The 25,217-nt window shown below is 47.4% G+C and overlaps 1 protein-coding gene across 5 annotated transcripts in view; it reads left to right on the forward strand.

The window, feature by feature from the left end:
• LOC310670654 (G-protein coupled receptor 22-like) overlaps window positions 1-24,791 on the forward strand; it is a 56,472-nt gene extending 31,681 nt beyond the window's left edge. For 4 of the 5 annotated variants that reach the window (XR_014507601.1, XR_014507602.1, XR_014507603.1 and 1 more), the window contains 2 exons: window positions 20,413-22,386; window positions 22,419-24,791. Coding sequence is in view for 1 of the 5 variants with exons in the window: in XM_083426286.1 (XP_083282412.1) it covers window positions 20,486-21,778 (1,293 nt within the window). In the remaining 4 variants the exon portion in view is untranslated. Of the gene's footprint in view, window positions 1-20,412 lie in introns of all 5 variants that reach the window. The other variant, XM_083426286.1, reaches the window with a different exon arrangement.
• Window positions 24,792-25,217: the final 426 nt, after the last annotated feature.

The raw sequence follows: 25,217 nt of genomic DNA on the forward strand, positions 1-25,217 counted from the left end.
GGGTAGTGATAAAGCGGGATATCAAATCCAAATTCAAATCCAAATTTCTCTAGCTTAAAGAAAATGCCAGACTGAGGCAAGGGGGGTGGGGTGAAATGTTCTCCTTTGCATCTGACAGGTATAGCTTGTAATGAGATGTATTTATTTCGCAAGTGCTCTCCAACCCCAATGCTTTGGGGAAAGGAGCATCTTTGCAAGAGCAGAACTTGCATCTCTAAGTCATCGGCATGGGGTGGAGAGCTCCTTCACAACTGACAGACCTAGCTCATGATCAGAGCGAATGGTTTTACCCAGGAAGCAAATCCCTTTTAGTTCTTCCCACCCTGAAATCAATGGTAAAGACACTTAGCACAAAAGTCCCTGGGGCTATTTGACTGCAGTTTGGCAGATTTCTTATCCAGAGGGACACTTCTCACTAATGCCTGTAAATTTCATTTTAATTCTGCACGAAACACGTGGGAAGTTTAAGTGATTCCTTTTTCACCCTAAAACTGTAAAAGCTGCCCTTGCAGGAAAATCACTGTACCTATCTATCTGAAATTTGGCAGTATCCCTGTTCTCAAAATTGGCAACCTTTCCTGCAAAGGTTATGTAATTGAAATACTTCATTGTCACTTGTACAACTTGTATACAGTGAGATGACACGAGCACCCCCCACTCAGCTTTCTTAGTCTTAATTCCCCTCGTTTACTGACGCACACCCACCAAACCCAAAAGTCAGTTGCCCTGTTGTTATCTTTTCATTCAGCAGCCTAACAGCCCACGGATAGAAGCTGTTCTTTACCCTGTTGGTGTGACTAATCATGCTTCTATATCTTCTACACGAGGGCAGGAGATCAAGAAAGTGCCGGCCAGGGTGTGAATCACTCTCCTGAGGCAACGTTCTTCCGCAATGTCATCCAGTGGATTCACGGGACAGCCCATAATATATTGTGCTGTATTCACCACCCTCTGTAGACACTTCCTATCAGTTGATGTCAAACCAGCGTACCACACCGTGATGCAGTATGAAAGGACACTTTCTATTGTGGACCGGTAGAAGGAGATAAATGTTGATTGACATTGTTTTTTCGCAATACTCTGAGTAGATGGAGTCTCTATTGGGCTTTCTTAACCACCTGGGTTGTATTGATTTCCAAGTAGGGTCTTCACTGAGATAAACTCCTAGGAATTTAAAGGAAGAGACTCTCTCCACACAACCCATAAGTAAATAAGTAAGTAAGTAAGTAAATTCTGCCCATAAATAAATATTGAAGTGTTGTTTTTCCCCCTTAGTGTTTTATTTTCTTCCAAAAGGTGTCTTGCACAACAGCCCCTGGGCCTATTTGTCTGAAATTTGGCAGGCTTTATCCACTTTGGAGACACTAGTGTGCCTACAAATTTTATCCACTTCTGCTGAAAGGGGAGGGAGTTAAAGCCTTTAAAAATAAAATCCCAATACTGTAGTGAATTAAGGGTGGATTGGGGGAGAGAAACTAACAGGACTCAGAACAAAATCAGACAGCCTACAAAGCAAGGTGAGCTGTTTTCCCAAGGCACCGAATCATGGTCCGAACTGAATCTAGTGGATGGTGCACACTCCGACTATTTTAGTCTGGTGCTGCCTATTCTGCATGGTAACCTGACAGCTGCATTTTGTGGTAACCGAAGTTTCTGAGAAGTCTTCAAAGGCAGCTCTGCATACAGTAGTACATTGTCAGTAGTTCAGTCTAGAGATGACCATGGCATAGATAGATGTGGCCAGGCTATTGCTATCTTATGCAAGCAGCCAGTACAAGACTGCAGTAATGGGAACTTTGCTAAATAGCAGCAAAAGTCAAAATGAAAACATCAAATTATGCAAATTGTGAATGTAGGTGTGGATTCATTAGATGGCCCTGCCACCCGGTTAATTAGGTGGCCCATAGCTGTCAATTAAATCAAGGATTATGCCCATGTGTATCTATCAAAGTAGCCTCTGAATGTTTATGCTGCAGTATTTTTGTTAGCTTTTAAGGTGCTACAGGGTTTCTTGTTTTTGCCCTCTAGCCTTCAGGTCATCAATCCCACTGTGGAATAAGGTTCTTTGTATAGAGCAGGGTGCAGCCCTTCTTCATTCCTCACTTCTGCCCCCATCTTGTAAAGCCTGCCACTGACTCCTGCACATCTGAGAGTGCTGGGCATTCAGAGCCTGTTCTGCTTGGTTATTGTGGTAACTACCTTCTGATGCATATGGGACGCGGGTGGCGCTGTGGTCTAAACCACAGAGCCTAGGGCTTGCTGATCAGAGGGTCGGCGGTTCAAATCCCCGCGACGGGGTGAGCTCCCGTTGCTTGGTCCCTGCTCCTGCCAACCTAGCAGTTCGAAAGCACGTCAAAGTGCAAGTAGATAAATAGGTACCTCTCAGGTGGGAAGGTAAACGGCGTTTCCGTGCGCTGCTCTGGTTCGCCAGAACAGGCTTAGTCATGCTGGCCACATGACCCAGAAGCCGTACGCCGGCTTCCTCGGCCAATAAAGCGAGATGAGTGCCGCAAACCCCAGAGTCGTCCGCGACTAGACCTAACGGTCAGGGATCCCTTTACCCTTTACCTTCTGATGCAGTACATGCCACCTGGACCCAGTCCAGCAGGTCACCCAAGCCTAGTGTTCCACCAGTAGGTGCCTTCCTCACTATCCCCTGTCCCTTGGTGTGGAAGTGCCCTTTAATGGCAAGTTTTGCACAGGGACAAGAGCTTGAGTTAAGGTGCTAGCATCGCCCCCGATGATGCCCAGAGATGGGACCCAGCTGTGGCTTGAGGACTCCAGTTGTGCCTTCTGTTGGCATCAGCAGTTCCCTTCATTCCCAGGTGCTTAATACCATCGCACAGAACTGGAGGCTGTTGGTGGATTTAATCCCAGCCCCCGCTACAGATTTAGGAAAAACCAATCCTGGGTGAATCCACGTTTCGTTAGCTTTGCTTTCAGTCGGGGGGGGGGGGATTTCTGCCTGCCTCTTTGGAATTTTATAATGCCGGGAGGTAAGCGCTGCTTGCAGCCTTTATTGGAGTTGCAGCCCTTGCCCCAGGCTTTCTTGGGAGCCTTCTGCAGAATTATACCTGGATCAAAATTATGCCTTGCGCAGCCATTTTATGAGCCAAATCTGCTTTGATCCTCTTGAGTTTGGTTGCCAGTTTCCAGCAATGCACCCTTCTCCCCTGACGATGCTGGTTAAACACCTTCCTCATCTGCACGATTTCAGAGTGTGGCAATTTCATTCTCATTCCTTCCGAGTGTGCCGTGCTCTGCCTGCAGCCCCTTCGCCCTTGTCTAGCAGTGCACTTTACACAGATTGCAAAATCGGGATGCCTTGCATCTTGGTTTCTCCTGCAGCTTTTATCTTTTGAATAGGATCTTAATCTTCCTGCCACTCCAAGGTTCGCAGCAGTGGCATTATTATTATTATTTTGCCTCTCCATTGTCTGCAGAGCATCTGTGATGTTGTTCCATTTTCAAATCCAGCTTTCTAACAATTTCTCTCTGCATCAGTTCATATGTTCCATATGCTTTCACACTGCCACAGTTCTTTCCCATTATTGAAAGGTGAAATAAAATGCTATTGAAGCATGCAGGAGAAAGGAGCATCTGCCTTGCATGTAAACGCTCCCAAGCTCAGTCCCCAGCATCTCCAGGTAGGGACTGGGAGATCAACCTGCCTGAAGCCCTGGGGAGCTGCTGCCAGTCTGTGTAGACAGTACTGAGCTAGATGGAGCATTGGTCTGACTTGGTATACTACAGCACAACAGCTTCCTATGTTCTTGTCTGCAGGCAATACTGCTGGGCATCATGCTAATTACACTGATTACCTGGGGCCTGCTGGGAAATGGACCTTAATCCACCCTTCACGCAGGACAACTTTTCTTCCAGTTGGATGGAGGGCAAGAGACTCTAGTCCAGGGCTGCACAATAAGCCTGTGCCAAAGCTGTGAATAAAACACACACAAATAACTCCTCAATCAGAATGAGCAGGGATTCTTCCGGTGGAAATCTGGGACCTTATTGCCCACTGGCCGCCATTGAATCAATTGCTTTGTATTTTGGGGGACTGGTTGAGTTTTTGCAGGTCAGGCAGACAGTATCAAGGCCAAATCGGAATAGATAGCCTTTGAATGAAGCAAAGAAGCTTCAGAGCCCAGCCAGAAGAAGGTTAGTCAAACAGAGTGGTCCTGCCTTTGGGGACATAATGATGAGCAGACCGCTGCTGAGTCAGGCTACCTAAGGCTCCCAGTTCATCAGGGCCTGGACAGTGCCACAAATTGGCAGAGGAAGGATGAAAAGAAGGTGTGTAGTAGAAAAGAAAAATAGCAAATTATTCAGTTATGGTGTGATCTGCCCAACTTTTTCCTGGCATCACAGCTGAAATGGAAGCATGAATACTTCTAATCAAGTGCTGGTTCAGCTGTCAGTCTGGCCTCTTTACCTTCATTCCATGACAAATGAATGTCGTCATCCCCCCAATTCATTATTTGCCTTATTAATGGAAAGGAAAGGTTTTTTCTTAATGTGTAAAACCGCTGCGGGTAGGGAATGGGGGAGTGACGAGGCTTCATCATGGGGAGCAGTTACTCAATATACATAGCCATATCTTGCTTTAAATTTGCAGAATTGTCCCTTGAGTTTAGCACTGGAGAGGTAAAGGTGTACTTCAGTTTAAGGTAACGAGGCCTTATCCATACTTTACCTTTCCTCCACTTTTTCCAGGCATGGTCCACACTTAAAAGCTGAGTGTCTGAGCGTTTTTCTGTTGCTCCAGAACTTTCCCAACAAAAAACCACTCTTTAAAGCTCAATTGGAACAAACAGCAATCCACAGAAAACCCAAATTGACATTTGTTCCAGTTGAGCACTAAAGAGGGATTTTTGCAGGGAGAGCTCCTGGGTTCAACAACAACAATGAGCACTCAGACACTGAGCTTTTCAGTGCAGGCCCTTGCCTAGGAAGAGTGGGGCAAAAATAAGCTCTCAGTGTGCTTCCCACAGACGCCCACTGCTTTAAAAACACACATCTTCTAACACATTGGTTAGACTCCACCCCAGAAACGCACTCAATTGTCTCTCAAGACAGACTGATGCCAATGACTTTGCTTTAGATTGCCTTCTGCGTCCAATAACCAGTGGTGTGGTGGAAAGGAAGACTAGGGGAGAGTAGCGCTCTAGGAAGTTTTTCAGAGCAGGAGTGGTGATGCCATCTGTCACTGGGGGTAACCAAGGGATCCTCCTTGTTCTGGCAAGTGAATAAGGCAATAACAAGACTTTCCAGTTGGGTTGTGGTTCAGATCAGCATAGAGGAAATCAGAGAGTGGAGAAAACTATGCAGAAGCTGGGTACCCCTTCCTTATGGTGGGATTCCATTGCATCCTTCGCTGTGGGCTTAAGGGGCTGCAAGTTCCATGGGGGCATTGCTCCACTACAGAAGGCACCTGCATGGGCTGTGTTCTGTTGCTACGGCCATGCTTGGCGTTGTGCTTTGGGATGGATGTGGGATGTTCCTTTGCCCTGCAATGCTTTGCAACGCAGCTCCCTTTTTCTTTGGTTTTTCCTTTCCCCACCACTACTCCCATCTCAATGTGCATATATTTCATATTGCAGCCAGATGCTCAAGAGCAGCTGTCAGCAGCCCTAGGCAAAGCAGCTGTGCAGAGGACAGTGCCTTCTGCTTTGGGGTCATTAGGTTGTTTTCCTTTGGCCTGTTCCAGCAGGTCCTTTCCCTCCCCCCAATGCAATTTAAATAAAATGTTGATAGACTTACTTTCTCCATTCATCTACTTCCAGGATTCAGGTCTTCAGGCCGTAGAAAGTGATGGATTGGTTGCAAAGAACAAGTAGGCGTTACATGTGCTTTAACCAGCTTTTATAGCTTTATTGCTGGTTTTAATTAGTTTTTGAGCATCTTTAAATAACTGTATTTCATTGATAAATTTAATGGGGATTTTTTTTTTTTTGTTCATCACTTCGAAGTTTTATTAAAATCAATAATTATATACACGTTGTTAAATAAAACGAAAACAAATGAAGAAGGCAAATGGCAAGAAGACTGAGATTAGAAGGAAGGAGATACAGTGGTACCTCGGGTTAAGTACTTAATTCGTTCCGGAGGTCTGTACTTAACCTGAAACTGTTCTCAACCTGAAGCACCACTTTAGCTAATGGGGCCTCCTGCTGCTGCCGCGCCGCCGGAGCACGATTTCTGTTTTCAACCTGAAGCAAAGTTCTTAACCTGAAGCACTATTTCTGGGTTAGTGGGGTATGTAACCTGAAGCGTATGTAACCTAAAGCGTATGTAACCTGAGGTACCACTGTACAGTATTGATTAGCGGGGCTGTTCAGAGCAGCCTCTTCAGGGTTAATTATTTTGCCATAGGAGTGGGAGGGTGGAACCAACGTCCATTTTACAAATTGGCAGGCTGGGAAGAAATAGGAAAAGGAACAGCTGAGGCAGAATTCTTCCAGGACTGAATCAAGCCAAGCTCTTGAGTACAATTCATGGGCCTACTAGACTGCTTTTGCCAAGTTTAGGATTGCACTGTTAATCAGTTTGAAGTGTTTCCATTAATCAGCATGTTCTACTCTGTATATCTGAGGAGTTCATTCCTACACACTGTAGAGAGGAGTTCTGCATGCACACACACTATACATTTAAAAGCACATTCAAAGCACATTTACCCCTCAAAGAATCATGGGAACTGTAGTTTGTTAAGGGTTACTGGGAATTTTAAATCGGTGAGTAGTAAACTCCAGTGCCCAGAAATATTTGAGTGAAGGAATGTGCTTCAAATGTGATTTAAATGTACACAGCTACATCTGGGCCTGTAATTCCGCAAGCATTGAGTGGGCAACGAGGTCCTCTGAATGTCATTGGACTCAACTCCTGGCTTCCCAGCCAGCATGACCAGCAGTCAGGAAAGATGGAAGTTGCAGTCCAATGACAGCTGGAACGCCCCAAGCTCCCCACAACTACATAAAAAGGACCAGAAATTATTCAAGGCCCCGAAACCCCCTATCTAAAACTTTCTTAGGAATAACAAAACTATGCAAAGATTCTCATGAACTTTGCTCAAGTACATTGACAAGATTCTGAATTTGAGTAGGAAACTCATATGATATGCACCATTCTCAATACTGCTCTTTAACAAATCCTGTGGCTGGAGAATGTTGTGGTAGTAAGCTGGTGGAGAGGCAGACAGGCTTTGGGTCCCCCCCCCCACATCTGTGCAGGAGGGGGGGGAAACCCTGGGGCAAATAATAACAATATTTGTACCCTACCATAGCTGTCAACCGTCCCTTATTTGGCGGGAAACTCCCTTATCCCAGCGCCGTGTCCCGCTGCTGTCCCTTATTGATGATGTCCCTTAAATTCCCCAGGTTTCAAAGGAAGCAGCTCCTCTCCCTCCCTCCCTGCCGGCCAGGGAGGAGGGAGGCTCCAACTGTGTTGCTTGGCTGCGTTGCTCACCCAATAAGGAGTCTAAGAACAACTGGGGGGTGGAGCTTGCATGCCTTGTGCCGATCAAATCGGCCGTGTTGCCTGGGGACTCGCCTTTGCTCAGCGCTTCCCAGCGGAGAGGTGACGGTGGTTTTCCTTGCTGCATCCCCTGTGCCAGGTTGCTGCGCTGTGGGAACCACTGCTTGAGGCTTCGTTTGGCTGCTGGCTGGGCTTTCTGCATTTGGCTTGGAGGTGCTCAGAAGTTGAACATACCTGTACCCTGAAAATCCCTTATTTTGGCTGCTGATCCCTTATTTTCGAGGCTGTTGGTCCCTTATTTTCAAATCTGTAAGTTGACAGCTATGTACCCCACCCATCAGACTGGGTTACCCCAGCTACTCTGGGTGGCTTCCAACAGATATAAAAACATAATAAAATATCAAACATTAACAACTTCCCCATACAGGGCTGCCTTCAGATGTCTTCTAAAAGTCAGATAGTTGTTTACAGTGGTACCTTGGGTTAAGTACTTAATTCATTCCGGTGGTCCATTCTTAACCTGAAACTGTTCTTAACCTGAAGCACCACTTTAGCTAGTGGGGCCTCCTGCTGCTGCTGCGCCGCCGGAGCACGATTTCTGTTCTCATCCTGAAGCAAAGTTCTTAACCTGAGGTAATATTTCTGTAACCCGAAGCATATGTAACCTGAAGCGTCTGTAACCTGAGGTACCACTGTATTTCCTTGACATCTGATGGGAGGGTGTTCCACAGGGTGGGCACCACCACCGAGAAGGCCCTCTGCCTGGTTCCCTGTAATTTCACTTCTCGCAATGAGGGAACCACCAGAAGGCCCTTGGAGTTGGACCTCAGTGTCCTGGCTGAATGATGGGGGTGGATTATACAGGTTATACAGGGCCGAGGCTGTTTAGGGCTTTAATTGTCAGCACCAACACTTTGAGTCGTGCTCCGAAATGTACTGGGAGCCGATGTAGATCCTTAAGGACTGGTGTTATATGGTCCCGGTGGTTGTACAAGTGGCATTTCCAAATGTTAGCACGCTGGGGTGGATTTGTGCTTTGCTGTGCGTGCTTAGTCACCCTTCTCCTGTTCTACATGACAAGGAAATCATATTCCCCCTCTGGGTCAATGTCAAAGGCATTTTATTGGCAGGAGAAAGAAGACAAGTCTTCCCGGAATTTAAGGGGTAAATTCTTTTTTGCTCCGGAATATGTCAACACGATGCCTGGAAGACAGCCATCCCTAGGGACCTGACCTGATGGGTGGTTTGTTTTTGTGTGTGTTTTTTTTTTAAGTTTTAAAGGTTCCTTTTCCATCTCTGACTCAGTAACAGGCACCTGCTGTTGGATAATGCTATATCCATTGCCTGCTTCTTTCTCCCAGGATTGCGCATTAAAAATAATTATTCTCCCAATCCATCTATTTTAAGGAAGTTCCTTTCGTGCTTTGGGCGAATTGTTGCGTGGAGGGTGTGTGTGGGATACCTGGCTCAGTCAGAACCAAACTAATGGTGAGGTCTGGAGATGTCAGGTCTCCTGAATTATTATTATTAATAATTGCTTAAGGCTGGCCTGTTTGTGCCAATATGTATTGTGGAGAGAGGTGGGGTTAACCCTTTCCCCTCTCACTGTTTCTTCCATTTAACAACAGCCCAGTCCTGAATTTTGTTTCTATCCTGCAAGTGAAGGGGCAGTGGAGAATTCTGGTACCTTTATGCAATCAGACAGCATAATCAGAGATTCGGGGGCATGATTTCTGCCTGGCGTTCTCTCTCCTTCCCACTCTCCCGCATTTATACATGCTCAGTTATTACTAGGTGTGAGCTTGCCTTAAGTTCCACATATTTCACTATAGCAGAGCCGTTTCCTACCGTAGCAGTTCTGTGCTGTTTTATTGCAGCACTCAAAACTGACAGAAGCTTTGATTCGTCCCCCCCGCCCCCCCCCCCCACCGATAATTCAGAAGTTGTCATTTTAATTGGCGGCCTCGTGATTTGAGCGTTTTCGAGATTTGATTGCTGGCTTGTTTTGCTTCTTGAGTCACTGGGAGTTACTTGGCGCCCGGTGGGGATTAAATGTATATATGAGTGGATTGTGTTTTGATTAGCGCTAGTTTTGTTTTTAATTATCTAGCGCATGGTGGGTGGGGGGGACAGGACACACACACACACACGCCAGGAGTCTTGAGTTCTTCGGTTTAAGAGAACGTTACAGATGGAAAGGGTCTCCCCCCCCCCCCTGTTTATTTATTAGATGTCTCACCTGCCCTTCATCACAAGGTCTCTGGGCAAGATACAGCAACGGAATATAAAATTATAAAAACAAATAAAACCATTGCGGCTATAAAGACACGTAAAACAGCACAATATTTAGTACAGTGGTACCTCAGGTTACAGACGCTTCAGGTTACAGACACTTGAGGTTACAGGCTCTGCTAACCCAGAAATAGTACCTCGGGTTAAGAACTTTGCTTCAGGATGAGAACAGAAATCATGCTCCGGTGGCACGGCGGCAGCAGCAGGAGGCCCCATTAGCTAAAGTGGTGCTTCAGGTTAAGAACGGACCTCCGGAACGAATTAAGTATGTAACCCGAGGTACCACTGTATATGCTGTGTCCGACATCTTCCTTTCCACTGCAGCAAATCAGGTTGCCACCAGCTACATTTGGGTCTCAAAGCTGGCACAAGTGAGCGCAGTTCACACTTGGCCAACATGTCAACTCTCGTGATACCTGTGCCATGTTGAACCTTCACTGGATTTCTGCAGGGATCATGAGACACACCAACCCCTTTTATTTCCCCCCCTGATATGGAACTTGATGCTGAGCCTCTGTAAAACCTCCCAGCCTTATTCCTCCCTTAAGGCAAGGCAGCCTCAGTCCCAGGAGCCAAATGCAAGCCTCTCTGGCCCTTGGAACTCTCCCCAGACCGCACAGCCCTCACTGGACTTGCTTCCTAAGAATGTTAAGAACAGCCTGCTGGATCAGACCATTGGCCCCTCTAGTTTAGCATCTTGTTCTCAAAGTGGCCAACCAGAGACCTATGGCTTATTGTTGAGCTCCAATTTTACATTTCATAGAATCATAGAGTTGGAAGAGACCACAAGGGCCATCGAGTCCAACCCCCTGCCAAGCAGGAAACACCATCAGAGCACTCCTGACATATGGTTGTCAAGCCTCTGCTTAAAGACCTCCAAAGAAGGAGACTCCACCACACTCCTTGGCAGCAAATTCCACTGTCGAACAGCTCTTACTGTCAGGAAGTTCTTCCTAATGTTTAGGTGGAATCATCTTTCTTGTAGTTTGGATCCATTGCTCCGTGTCCGCTTCTCTGGAGCAGCAGAAAACAATCTTTCTCCCTCCTCTATGTGACCTCCTTTTATATATTTGAACATGGCTATCATATCACCCCTTAACCTCCTCTTCTCCAGGCTAAACATGTCCAGCTCCCTTAGCCGTTCCTCATAAGGCATCGTTTCCAGGCCTTTGACCTTTTTGGTTGCCCTCCTCTGGACACATTTGTTGTTCTGCTTTTGCCTCTGGTCCCATCCTCCACTGCCATGTGGCCCTTGGAAGGTTGCAAAGAACAGAATGCGGCCCTCAGACTGGGGAAGGTTCCATGTCCACATGGCTTTAAAGAGCTGGAGCAAACCAGACTGCTAGTAGAACTGAGCTGAGTGAGCATGCAGCCCGCTGGGTCGAAGGTCATTCTCAGTATACAAGCACAAACCTTCTTTGAGGACCCTAAAGTGTGAGGAGAGAGTTTGTGCCGCTGCAAGATGACCTGTTGGAAGATTAGGTTACATTAAGCTGTAATTTCTTCAATGTCTTTCCACGCACAAAAACTAATAGTGCTCAGAGCATCTTACAATATAGGTAGCGGGTGGCGCTGTGGTCTAAACCACTGAGCCTCTTGGGCTTGCTGATCGGAAGGTTGGCAGTTCGAATCCCTGCGATAGGATGAGCTCCCATTGCTCTGTCCCAGCTCCTGCCAACCTAGCAGTTCGAAAGCATACCAGTGCAAGTAGATAAATAGGTACCACTGTGATGGGAAGCTAAACAGCATTTATGTGCGCTCTGGCACTTGTCACGGTGTCCCATTGTGCCAGAAGCAGTTTAGTCATACTGGCCACGTGACCTAGAAAGCTGTCTGTAGACAAACGCCGGCTCCCTCGGCCTGAAAAGTAAGATGAGCGCCGCACCCCATAGTTAAGTTTGACTGGACTTAACTGTCCAGGGGTCCTTTACCTTTACCTTACAATATACAAAATGGACACAACAATAAGAATAATACATAAAAGCCCAGGAAGGGCTGGGGAAACACTGGCTCCAGAATCATTCAGTTGGTAGAGCATGAGATTCTTTAATTTCAGGGTTGTGGGTTTGAGCCCCAGGTTGAGCAAAAGATTCCTGCATTGCAAGGGGTTGGACTAGCTGATCCTCGTGGTCCCTTCCAACTTTACAATTCCACAATCTTCTACAAACACCTGTGCCTGAAACCCTGGAGAGCTGCTGCCAAAACTGAGCTGGATGGTCTGACTCAGCTGTAGAGATTTAATCTTGTTTTAAATGTATTTGGGTATTTTGCCTGTTGTTGTTTTTTTAACTGTTTTGAATTATCTCATGTGTAAATTGCCTTAAGGTTGTGGTTTACAAATCCCGCTACAATAATAATAATAATAATAATAATAATAATAATAATAATAATAATTTATTATTTGTACCCCGCCCATCTGGCTGGGTTTCCCCAGCCACTCTGGGCGGCTTCCAACAAAGATGAAAAATACACTAAAATGGCACATATTAAAACTTCCCTGAACAGGGCTGCCTTCAGATGTCTTTTGAATGTCAGGTAGTTGTTTATCGCTTTGACATCTGATGGGAGGGCGTTCCACAGGGCGGGCGCCACTACCAAGAAGGCCCTCTGCCTGCTTCCCTGTAACTTGGCCTCTCGCAGGGAGGGAACCGCCAGAAGGCCCTCGAAGCTGGACCTCAGTGTCCGGGCAGAACGATGGGGGTGGAGACGCTCCTTCAGATATACTGGACCGAGGCCGTTTAGGGCTTTAAAGGTCAGCACCAACACTTTGAATTGTGCTCGGAAACCTACTGGGAGCCAATGTAGGTCTTTCAAGACCGGTGTTATATGGTCTCGGCGGCCGCTCCCAGTCACCAGTCTAGCTGCCGCATTCTGGATTAGTTGTAGTTTCCGGGTCACCTTCAAAGGTAGCCCCATGTAGAGCGCATTGCAGTAGTCCAAGCGGGAGATAACCAGAGCATGCACCACTCTGGCGAGACAGTCTGCAGGCAGATAGGGTCTCAGCCTACGTACCAGATGGAGCTGGTAAACAGCTGCCCTGGATACAGATTTGATCTGTGCCTCCATGGACAGCTGTGAGTCCAAAATGACTCCCAGGCTGCAAACCTGGTCCTTCGGGGGCACAGTTACCCCATTCAGGACCAGGGAATCCTCCACACCTGCCCGCCTCCTGTCCCCCAAAAACAGTACTTCTGTCTTGTCAGGATTCAACCTCAATCTGTTAGCCGCCATCCATCCTCCAACCGCCTCCAGACACTGACACAGGACCTTCACCGCCTTCACTGGTTCTGATTTAAAAGAGAGGTAGAGCTGGCCAACTGAATGTGGCCATTGGCCATGCTCGCTGGGGCTCATGGGAGTTGTAGTTCAGCAACATCTGGAGCGGCAAAAGTTTCCCACACCTGCTTCAAATCATACTCACTTGGTGAATACAAGAGAGAGACCTTTTCTGCAGCAGCAACTCTCAGGAATTTCCTCCTCAGGGGGAATTTCTCTGCGCTTTTAAGCTTTGCTTGAAAACATTTTGATTTATGATGAGTTTTAAAGCTGTGTATGCTGACTTGCTTTTCACAGATTTTCTTAGATTGGCTAGTGTAGGTGTTTGTGTTTGTGTATGTGTATGTAGGATATAAATCGATCCATCCATCCATCCATTCCTGAAAAACAAAAGCCTTACAACCATTCTGAGGCAGAGTTTCAAAATGGCTTTCCGAGGCCATCTGCCGAGAATCTGATATCAAGATGCCCAGAAATATCTTTTTATTGGATTCTACAACTTTTTTGCCTTCCTTGGGGACTGCCAGCCAGCCAGTGTGTGCTAATGAGCAGAGTTGGACTGGAATTTGAGGTCCCTTCCCTGCCACAGGCATATTTTGTGACCTTTGGGAAACCACTTTCCATCCCAGTTCCCCCTCTGTAAATTGAGAACGAAGAATGATAATACACGTATAGCGAACCACTTTACAAATCGAGGCGGCAAAATGCTATATATAAGTGATAAATGATGGTAGCAGGAACGCTTCCATGGGCTGTTAAAAGAAGGAATCGCAAGATAAAATGGAAGAGGATGTTTAAATTGGCTTATTCTGTTTATATATAGAAGGCAATGAACAATTGAACCATAAAAACAATTACTAAAACAGAATGCCTGAACTGGAGCAAACGACAGCAGGAGAATAGTAACCGCCTCAGATATTAAGAGGTTGCACAAATAGATTGGCTTTTATTTAAATGTAGCTAGAGAGTGGGGGCTCAGTGGAAAACTTTTATGGAAGCCGTTCCAAAGCTGCAGTATCTCAAGTTACGAGGCCCTAGCACAGATACCGCAGTGGAAGTTCAAATAAAGATAGCACCCGGAACAACATTATCATGTGAGGATTGGCAAGCAGTTTGTGTTAGGATTGTCCTACTCTCGTGTAGGACCCTGGCAGAGACACATGCCCGACTGGCGTGTTCTCTCCCTCCTGGTCGGTCGTTCGGGAGCTTCAAAACCTTTGTTCAGCCCAAACTTCACAGTGACTGATACCAAGAAGCATCAGCACACTGCAGAGTATTTACAATTTGCGTAACAGAACTCAGTAGCACAGCATTTTGGCTAATCTACATTTATCTACATATACAGTCATACCTCAGGTTACGAACACTGTGGGTAACGCGTTTTTGGGTTGTGGACTGTGCCAAACACGGAAGTACTGGAACGGGTTATTTCCGGGTTTCAACGCATGCGCAGAAGCACAAAATGACATCATGCGCAGAAGCGCCGAATCGCGTCACGCACATGCGCAGACACAGCACTTCAGACTGCGAATGCTGCGGGTTGCGAATGTGCCTCCCGCACGGATCACATTCGCAACCAGAAGTATGACTGTAATACACTCAGAGCATTCTGCTTTAGCTCCTTCCTCTTTCTCACCAGACACCAAAGAGAGAAAGAACAAAGGACAATAGTCCCACTTCACAGAACACAGTAACACAAAACATCCTGTCTCTGCCACTTCCCACACCGTGGAATGAAAACATACACCGTCATGTGATAGACAACAATCCCATGACTGCAAACACGGAGGAAGAATCCTACCAGTTTGATCATGAAGTTCCGGGTGGGTCACGTTAACAATGAGGAAAATACCCCAGTTCTGCTTTCTGGCCCCCATTTTTGACATACAGGGAATGCTGATTGCTGAACTTCTGACAGCAGGCTAATCTGTGGGGATTTTGTCTCAGCTAACCTGGTTGCTTGGCACGTTTGGTTTTCAGATTCCACTCCCCTGAAGTATAAGGATTTGGATAAGCTCCAGCATTAATTTTAGAGGGGGGTAGTGGTGGTGCCTAATTAGTAGCTTCTTCAATGTGTAGAACATTGAGAGCTTTCTCCTCTGGTGCACTGATGGCTCCTCTGAAGTTTCCCAACCCATTTATAATTAGTCCTAGGTATATATAACTGAACATTTTCAGACTCTCATTCTCTCTGCAGGGAAGGTAACATACAGCTTGTTCTTTGTGACTTGCAGTCTCCTGGTGTTCTTAACATTCTATTATGTAGAAAAGATGACGTTTTCTTTTCCTAGCTGAAAGAAACTTAGAATGAAAAGACAGGTGTAACATTCTTTAGAAAGTCACTGTGGTTTTATTCACTGTGGCTTCAGTTTCCTTATCGTGTACATAATATTTGCAAGTCATATGCTAGGTCAGCTCCCAGTATCGCCTTTCATGTTTCAGAAAGAAAGGCATGTTTCATCTTTTAAAAATAGTTAACAAACAAACAAACAAACAAACACTCACATCTCACTTTACCAAAACAAAGCATCCCCTCACAAATATTTCAAAATCAGCTGCATAAATGCTGTAAGAATGATTTCTGGCGGAATAGGTTGATGATGTTGCAGGCACTAGCCAGTTAAACCCACCATGAACAGGTTTCCCTGGAAATGCCGGAAACTTACAAAATCAGTTTGTTTTTCTGAACACATTCTACGATGCTAAAACGAAGGTGTGTTTTCAGGGTGTTTAACCAATCACCATTATAATTTGAATGCTGTGTCCATCTTTACTCTTAAAACCCATCAGAACTGGAATAGTCTAATAGTCTTTTCATGTTGGTGTGACAATTTAAGGGGGGGGAGTTGCCACTAGTTCCCCTTCCATCTGTTCACTGACAGCGTATTATAAAAACCAGATTGGCAGATTGGTTTGGGAACTACAAACCATGACTAGACTGGGATTCAGATTTCACCTTGCATATGACATTAGCCTGAAGGCCTTTTCTCAACCATAAAGCAGCCTTCTGAAGGGGCACTTTGTGAGATGGGAGGAGAGTATGTAACCTGTTTATCTCTGAATCTGTCCACCCACCCACCTGCTTTTTCCCTAATGGGGTCCCATAACTGTTGGGAGTAAAACAGTCGGAGGCGAGTTGCAAAGGAAGAGTACTTTCCAGTGGAAAATGGGCTCTTACGGTATATAACTGATAGCTGCAGTTCAGCTCTGACATGAGGCTACTGACTCCCCTTTCACCTTAAGGATCTGTTCCAGACTCACAAGTCCTCCCTTCTTTAAAAGCCCTTTTGTTTATGACCCATAGGGCGCCAGTATTACAGAACATGGAAGTTTCGCTGTAGTTCATCTTAGGAAGATGATGGTGTAACTATGCCATGAAACATAATATGAGGCATTTTCCTGGAGCTGTTTGTGAGGAAAGGCCAGCAGGCCGATGATGTACAAGCTGGAAAGCACTGGGTGCAAGTTACATCAGCCTCCTTTTTAATCATGTATATATGATTTAATATGCAAATCTTTTTGCGATATTTATCCGATCTATTCGTATTATTATTATTTAGATGATTTATAAACCACCCTTTGTAAAAGCCACAGGGTGGTTTACATAAAATCGATAAAATAACACAATCCTTCAAAAACATATAATAAGCTTCAGACAGTTCTCTTTTTTTTTATGTTGATGAACAGAAGACCTTCGAATTAAGGCATAATTCCACACAGACACACACACACAGCAACTGTTATAAATACATAAATACATTTTTTTTTTAATGTTGATGAACAGAAGACCTTCAAATTAAGGCATAATTACACACACACACATCCAGCAACTGTTATAAATAGTGATATACTGCCTCTGAAATTCCTATCACAGCACATGAGGGCTTCAAAAGGGCCACCATAGCAAATAGCCATGGATAGGCACATCCTCAATTAGTATGGCCTTATCACTTTTTAAAGCCGTCTTAAGTCTAACCTGGTGGCTGCCACATCTTGTGGAGTGAATTCCCTGAATTGATTATGTGCTGTGAGAAGACGCACTCCATTTTGTCTGCCCTTAATCCCCTGCCTACCAGTTCGGTTTTTTGTGATCCTGAGTCTGAGCATTGTCAAGAGAGAGGGACAACTTTCCCAGCATTGCGTTCCTAAAGCAGGCAAGCCTGCATTTCTCCTTTCGAGGGGACTTCAGTTTGTTTATTGACCAAACCAGGGGACGTAATTTTGGGAGAGAGGCTCATTCCTCTAACGTTTTAAAACCTTAGTCCAAAAAGTTGCACCAAAGGCTTAAAATTGGGTGAAGCAAGCAGTTGTGTGTGTGTGTTTTGTACACATTTGTTGGTAAGCAACTATACCATACGGATGCAGTCAGTTACATTCTTTACAGACGATAAATACATTTAGCTGTTGTGAATTAAAATGTGATTAACAGATTCCAGATTGGATTTTGAGGAGGGGGAGGAGCAGCTGCTGCTGCTGCCGCCATTGCAGCAAATGTGTGCAATGCCAAGGTTCCCTCAGGTAAAGTCTTCTCTGCTCTTGGATAACCAGTCTGTTCCAGCCGAGATTCATCCAAGGAAACCATGCTTCAGCTCAGACATGGGATCACAGGGCTGCTGCTATTTATTATTTACAATATTTCAAGGCCTCCCTTTGCACACAAATCAATTGCAGGGTGGTTCACCCCCTATTATGCAACCATTATACGCAGCCTAAAATGCAAGTGCGTTCATTATATGCTTTCACAGGCGTATTTCTACTCACTTTGCACCCCCACCTGTCTGCATTTCAAACAGTAGGTTATATTAAGGTTAGATTAAGGAACATAAAAACAATTACCAAAAAAAAAAAAACCACCACAGGAATATTCCACAATCTACAAAGATTATCAAGGGCCTAAAATAAGTGCCACAAGTGCAATAGAAATAGTAAAATAATCCCTGAAGGGGTACTTGGAAGCAGGCATGAAGCAGCTCAGGACCGCAGTACCTCAAGGATCGCCTCTTTCCATATGAAATTACCCAGACCCTGAGGTCCAGAGGGTGGCAACACGAGAACGGGCCTTCTCTGCAGTGGCTCCCCGTCTGTGGAATGCTCTCCCCAGGGAAGTTCACCTGGCGCCTTCATTATACACCTTTAGGCGCCAAGCAAAAACATTCCTTTTTAACCAGGCCTTTGGTTGATCTGATTTACATCCTATGCCCTTTTAAAATGTGGTTTTGGCGGGGGCGGGGCGCTATTGGATTGTTGTTTCTATTTTTGTTATGTATTTTGTGGTTTTATATCTTGATTTTATTCTGTGAACCGCCCTGAGACCCCCGAGTATAGGGCGGTATATAAATTTAATTAATTAATAATATCACAAAATAAAAAATGACAGTTGGTAGAGTAGACCCACTGAAATTAATGAAGTTAGGCCCATTAATTTCCAAGTTACCTGAGGTATCACCCAGTGCCATTCAACTCCACGCACTTTTTGCTATCAAAATGTCATATTTAGTTGATTTTAGAGATGCGTGACTGAGGCATATCAAACAAAGAAAAGGTACGCTCTTACATACAAACTTCTCTAGCCTGTTACGACTTCTTGGAGAAATCTTATATGTATTTGTTTATCCTCTGCATGTATTTCTTCACCCTACCTTTTTGTCCAAAACCTACATGGAGGCTCACATGGCATTAAAACCCCGCAGTCTTCTTTCTCAATTGCTGAATTTTGATTGGGATAATTTGGCTCTGGCTCATTCTAAACTGCCAGAAGGAGCTGGTGTTGGTTGGCATCTCCCTCAGTTTGTGCTAATTTTTGCCTTGTGTTGTGCTTTTCGTTTTCCTCCCCCTTCTGGAACGGCACCGGTCGATAGTCACACAATATGTTACAATAAAATATGAATCCGTTTGTGTCCAGGTTTTGTGTATTTCATACTGCAAGTGGATCTTTTCCCCCCTGAGTAACATCGTATAGGTAGTTTATCCAGCAGTTTCTCTTTCTTTTATTTTTCCTTGTGTTTTCTAGGGGCTAAACACAGTAGCAGCAAACATATGTATATTAACCCTTCTAGGAAAAAGCAGCTTCAGAGGGAGGTGGTTTTCAGCAAATAAGTGGCAGGCAGAGGGTGCTTAACCCTTCTCTCACCAATTTTTCTGCTGTGAGCAGCTTTTCTCCACCATAAGATATTCTTGACTTCTGTTTGCAGAGGCAAACACATCTGGCTTCCAGAGTTGGAGCAAGTGAAGGGGGGCGGTTTACAGGGGGAAATCATCAGGTGGGGAAGGGTTAAACACAGCCTTCCTCCTTTACTTTACCACTGAAAATTGCCCATTCCTCTGCCTTGGAAGGAACAGCAGTTGGGGGTTACATACCCAAAAATGCGTACTTTGGCCAGGAGGCAGATTAGTTATTTAGCTCTTGGGGAAAGCAGAGTCTGAAGTCTTCTCCACCTGTGCTAATGCTTTCCTGATTTGTGGGGGCTTGGAAGGGAGGGGGCTTGCAGAATGCCCATGTTAAGTTCAGTCACTGCTAGAATCCCATAGCTGACAGTTTCCTCCCTGCACAATTCAATGTCTCTGAATCCACAAATCCACTCGTTTTCCTGCAGGCGACTGTCTTTTCTGTCTTTCATGCCTGCTTCCAAGTACCCCTTCGGGGTTTATTATGGTGGGTAGGTGCGTACAGAATTTCAATTCCTGGAAATCTTTGCTCTCATGATCACGGAGGACGTGTTAGAATACATGCACAGATAAGCGCTTTTGAAAACTTCAGCTGCTCAGGGGTGAGGGGAATACACAATGGCTCTGCATCTCTTATCAATGTTCTCTTAACTGCTCCTTACTTGGATAGTGAGCTTGAGTGACAGGAAAACCTCATCCATTAAAGGGGGGGAGGGGGATGCCAGCGATTACTGCATGGCATGAAATTTCCAGTGAAGTTAATGCACAGATTGCATATCTGTTTCACTCCATGGTGGTAGTGCAGAGATCTTTCACCTTGTGGTAAGATGTCCCTGTTGTTGCTTTGGGGGGGGGGGGGCAAAACAAAACCCATTCTGCCTATTGGGGTTAAGCTAGGATGCCTATTTCATTCCACCTTCCCATCACCTAAGGCCAGCCTTCCGAATCTGGGTGCCCTCCAAATATTATTGGGACTACAATTCTCATCCTCCTCAATGAACCGCAGCCTTCCCCAGGCCACTAGCCTGTGGGAAGGCTTGCCTAGGTGATGGATGGGATGCCAATGGCAAACTTTGTGACGTGAAGAAGACTCCTCAGGGTTCTAGTTAGCCCCAGGTGTAAACACTGCCCCAGGCTGCTGCTGTCAATGCAAAGGTTCATCTTGCTGCTTTGATGATACTTGATGGTACCTCTCTCTCCCCACAGGTGAGGGAGCTGCCTGCAACCCCAAGCCCATTCATTCCACGGACTATGCCCACACCTCCATGCCCTCTCAGCCATGGAGACTCCCATGTTCGACACTATCCTGGAGACGACGGACGGGGTGACCCCTGACCCCAGCTGGACGCTGCCCTACCCGCTGGGCTTCCAGGTCTCACTGACGGGCTTCCTCATGTTGGAAATCGTACTGGGCGTCAGCAGCAACTTGACCGTCTTGGTGCTGTATTGCCTGCAGGCTGGCCTGGTGGACTCTGTCAGCAACATGGTGACTATGAACTTGCACGTGCTGGACGTGCTCATATGCGTGGTGTGCGCCCCGCTTACCATGGTGGTGGTCCTGGTGCCCCCCGACCGGGCCGCCACACTGCTCTGCTGCTTCCACGAGGCGTGCATCACCTTCAGCAGCGTAGCCACGGCCACCAACGTGCTGGTGATCAGCCTGGACCGCTACGACATCTCTGTGCGGCCGGCGCAGCGCGTGCTGACCCCTGGGCGTGCCATCCTTCTCCTGGCTGGCGTCTGGGTGCTGTCCCTGGCTGTCTTCTTCATACCCTTCCTCGAGGGCGAGCTGGGCCACGCCAGCACGTGGCAGAACCGCACCGTGCTCTGCGTCGGGCCCGAGGAGTTCCACGCCGAACTCGGCACCTCCTACCACCTGGCCATCCAGATCCCCACGTTCTTCGCCGCCGTGGCCGTCATGCTGGTGACCTACGCCAAGATCCTGCAGGCCCTCAACATCAGCATCGGCAGCACCTTCAAGCGCAGCCAGCGCCACAAGACCAAGAAGAGGAAGCGGCGGAAATCGGCAGAGCCAAGCGGTAGCGTGGCGGCCGGCGGAGCGGAAGCCAAGCGGCTCTCTCAGCCCGTGCCGGCGCTGCCGACGCCACCGCCCATGGGGGTGCAAGCCTCGGTCTCTGTGATCATCGCCCTGCGGCGAGCGGTGAAGCGCCACCGTGACCGGAGGAAGCGCCAGCGGCGGGTTTTCCGCATGTCCCTGCTCATCATCTCCACCTTCCTGTTGTGCTGGGCACCGCTGTCTGTCGCCAACCTGCTGATCCTGTGCCTGGGACCCAGCCCCCTGATGGGCAAGCTGCGCATCTGCTTCCTGGCCATGGCCTACGGCACTACCATCTTCCACCCGCTCCTCTACGCCTTCACCCGCCAGAAGCTGCGGAACGTGCTGCGCAGCAAGCTGAAGAAGCGAGTGGTGTCGGCCCTGCAGGTGGACCCCGCGCCCGGCGGCACCGTCATCCACAACTCCTGGGTGGAGCCGCCCCGCAAAAGCTGCAAGGGCCGGCTGCGGAGTAGTGACGGAGCCGAGCGCTGCCTGACTGAGGCCGCTAAGGAGTGAGGCGTAGGGGGCCGAGCCCTCAAAATGGAGGTTCAGCAGAGTTTGGGGGTGGGCGTACGAATCTTCCGCCTCGCCCAAGCTGGTGAGCGGCGAGTGCCAAACACTGAAAGGGGAGGGAGGCACAGAGGCCGCCAGAAACTACAACACCGGTGCTAACCCCTCCGCCCAAAGCCACCGAATGAGAGAAGTGGGGGTGAGCCAATGTCTTAACAAAGCAGCGAGGGTCAGCCATCGGCGCCTTGCCGAAACCCCAAGGGTTTCTGGGTAGGGTGCGATACTGATCCCTCACAAAAGGCCCTGCGCCCAGAATGCAAGGCCTTCCCATTGTCAACGCTGAAACCAACCGTCTGAGGTAAAAGGCGAAGGCTCGAGCCTTTCCACCCACAGCACCGGCCAATTCACCACACTTAAGACCCAATATGATGACCATACTACTACTCCTATTTAATGTTTATATCGGTGCCAAGAGTTGTGCTAAAGACATCCACTCGGGTGAGGTCCCCTGCATATAGGGTCCTTGAGCCCACATGGCAGTGAGTGAGTGAGCTTCCCCATGGGCCTAATCAGCTAATACATATTTCTCTTTATTGCTGGCTAAGTCCGGGAAGGCTAGAACAAGTTCTCTGCCCGCTGATGGAAGTGGAGGAAGAGGTCTAAGAAAGCATTTTGTGGCTGCGGGGGAAATGCAGATTTGGGGAAGGGGTGAGCCTCACGTAGCTCTCGGCCCCACTGTTTTGCTATGCTTTCCTCTCCAGAACCCCTTAGATTAGGCAAGCGACACACTGTTCTGTTGCATCATCCCAGGCCCCTGCCGTCTCCAGAACATGCTACGGTTTGGAGGTGGGTTTATGTGCAGTTGTAGATCTCCCATACAATGGCTGGAGCCTGGCAAACATACCTTTCTGCAAAGGTTTATGTTAGGCTCTGCGCCCACACACCACTTCCATATTGGGACCAGTTTCCCAACAACTTCCTTGTTTTTTGTGTGTGTGTTTTTTTTAAGGCTTCAGTACTGCAGACGCTGATTTCCTTGCCTCTGCCATCGCTGGTGGCCACTGACTCCCAGCATCAGATGCTAAGTGCAGCTGCAGTTCTGGATTTGAAGGTTCACTACTGTACCAAGCGGCAACAGCTTTTTGGGGAGGGGGAAATGGACCGCTCCAATCAGAGGAACAGGGCCTGTAGGTGTAGACATGCCCCAAGCGACCCCGGATGTCTCATTTAAAAAGAGGCCAGACATCAATAGCTGCCTTATACCAAGCCCACACCATTGGGTTCCATCTAGCTCAGTATTGTCTGACTGGCAGTCCAGGGTCTCAGGCAGGGGATATTTCCAGCCATACTGGGAGATACATCAGGATTAGAAGTGGGCCTTTTCTGCATGCAGAGCAGGTGCTCTGGCACCAAGCTCTGACCCCTATCCTCCTTGCAGTTGGTATCATCTAAGTAACATGGTCTGGAAAGAGGACCTAGGCATACATCAACAGCAGAGTTGGACCCAGCCCTTTCATACTGTGCCTCTGGGGGAACAGAGGGGAGTGGGGGAGACGGTATGCCAAATGGAAGGTGCCAAGGCTTGGGATTGGCCTTTATGGAGCAGGCAGTGAAAGGGCTGCCCAAGGGTGCTATTTGTGTACTAGGGGAGCTGAGCTGGGTGCAAGTCCCACAGGACTTGGTGGAGCTTACTTTTGTCAGGCACTAACGAAAGTTGCAGCACTGCCCAAGATACAGGCACACGCCTGCCCAGCCACTCGCAAGAGATCATTTCCTTGCCGCTGTTACGTTGAAGGTTGTCAGAAGGGAAGGAGAAGAAAGCCCTCCGTCTACCAGCTACAATTCCGCTCCTTGCTGCTTCCCAGCAATGCATGAGGAGCATATGGTCAGCTGCTAGGCAGTCACTTCTCTCCCACACTCTCCCTTAGAATAGGCCCAGAATCCTCTGGCTCATCAGCACCCGATGGCGGGAGGAGCAGAGAAGTGCCCCTCAAAAGTGTGTGGGCGCGTGGCAAATGCTGAATAGATCACGAAGCTGGCGAGAGCCTCTAGAAGGACTTTTTTTCCCCTTAACGGGTCAACGGCAGCTCATTATAGTTCCTTATTTCCGAGCTTCTTAAAAACTTGGCATTAGACTGGTCCTTTACCTAGACTTACTGCAATACAAGAATATACACCATCAGACTGTTGGTCTATTGCAGACGAGGATTGGCACCTATTGGCAGCAGCACCTCAAAGCTTCAGACCAGGGTTTTCCCTAGCCCTGCCCAGAGACTGAACCTGGGATATTCTGCATGCAAAGCCACAGCCCTTCCCTGGTATCCACAGAGCCACGCAGACAGTCACACCAACTGGCCCTGTTGCATCCTTCCTCCATGCCAACCGCCAGCACAGTTATCGACAAAAGACTTGCTACGTCTTCCTCATTCATCCCACGTGGCAAAAGAAAAAGGAAGGGGGGGGGGGACCTGTTGGAAGTAACATTTGGGTGCCCAGCTTCTTCCTGCCAGGAGTCTGAAGGAGGATTTCACATGACTGTCTCGTCTCTTGTGTATCGGTGTAGTCTAGCCATAGGTGTCATATTCTGGAAGCTGTAACATGGCCACAGTTGAAGGCAATAAAAGAGCTGGTGAGTTGTGTGTGAAATGTGTCAGAAATTGCGGGGGGTTCCCAGAGGGTAGAACCAGTTGGCATCACATGAACAACCCACTGCACCTTTTAGATAAAGCTAGAAGTCGCAGATTCATCCCGGCAGAATGGGATCATCCCAGTGGTAATAGACTCTGCTCGTATTTTCCCAGAGGTAGTCTCACTGGAAGGGAGCAGCAGAAACAATTGCCAAACGCCTCACATCCATATTTTCCTGTGATGTCCTACTGATACACCGAAGCCTTTATGAGTGTGGTTCTTCCTCTTGACTGTGCTATCTGCCAAAGGCGTGTAAGTAGGGAATTCATGGTGGCTTTCCCCCATTATAGAAGAACTTTGCCTGGAGAATAGTAAACCTCTTGAGTCTAAACCTCTTTCAGGCTGCTTTATTTCATCTGGGTTAAAAGACTTGGCTTGACGTTTTGCCACTTTGCATCTGTCTCATTCACTTGCTCTGATCTTTAGCCTCAAGCTGCCCTGAGACAATCCAAAATACAGATGAGCAACCTTTTTTTCTGCTGTGGGTTGAGGCAGGAGCAGGGAACCTTTGGTCCTCTGAATGTTTCTGAACTGCAACTTGCACCATTCCTGGCCATTGGCCCTGCTTGCTAGAGTTGATTAGAGTTGTAGTTCTGCAACATCGGCAGTGGGCAGGGCCAGAGCCAAGACTGGGCAATGTCACCCTCTTTTGCCCTCTCTCCTTGCCACTCTTTTCTACCTCTTTATAGCGCCCCTTTCCCTCCCTCTGCCCAGTGGGCTGCCAAACAGCTCTTGCCAGAGGTCAGAACTAATCCCT

Source organism: Podarcis tiliguerta (genome assembly GCF_965153285.1).
Source record: "Podarcis tiliguerta genome assembly, chromosome: 2".
NCBI classification, from domain to species: domain Eukaryota; kingdom Metazoa; phylum Chordata; class Lepidosauria; order Squamata; family Lacertidae; genus Podarcis; species Podarcis tiliguerta.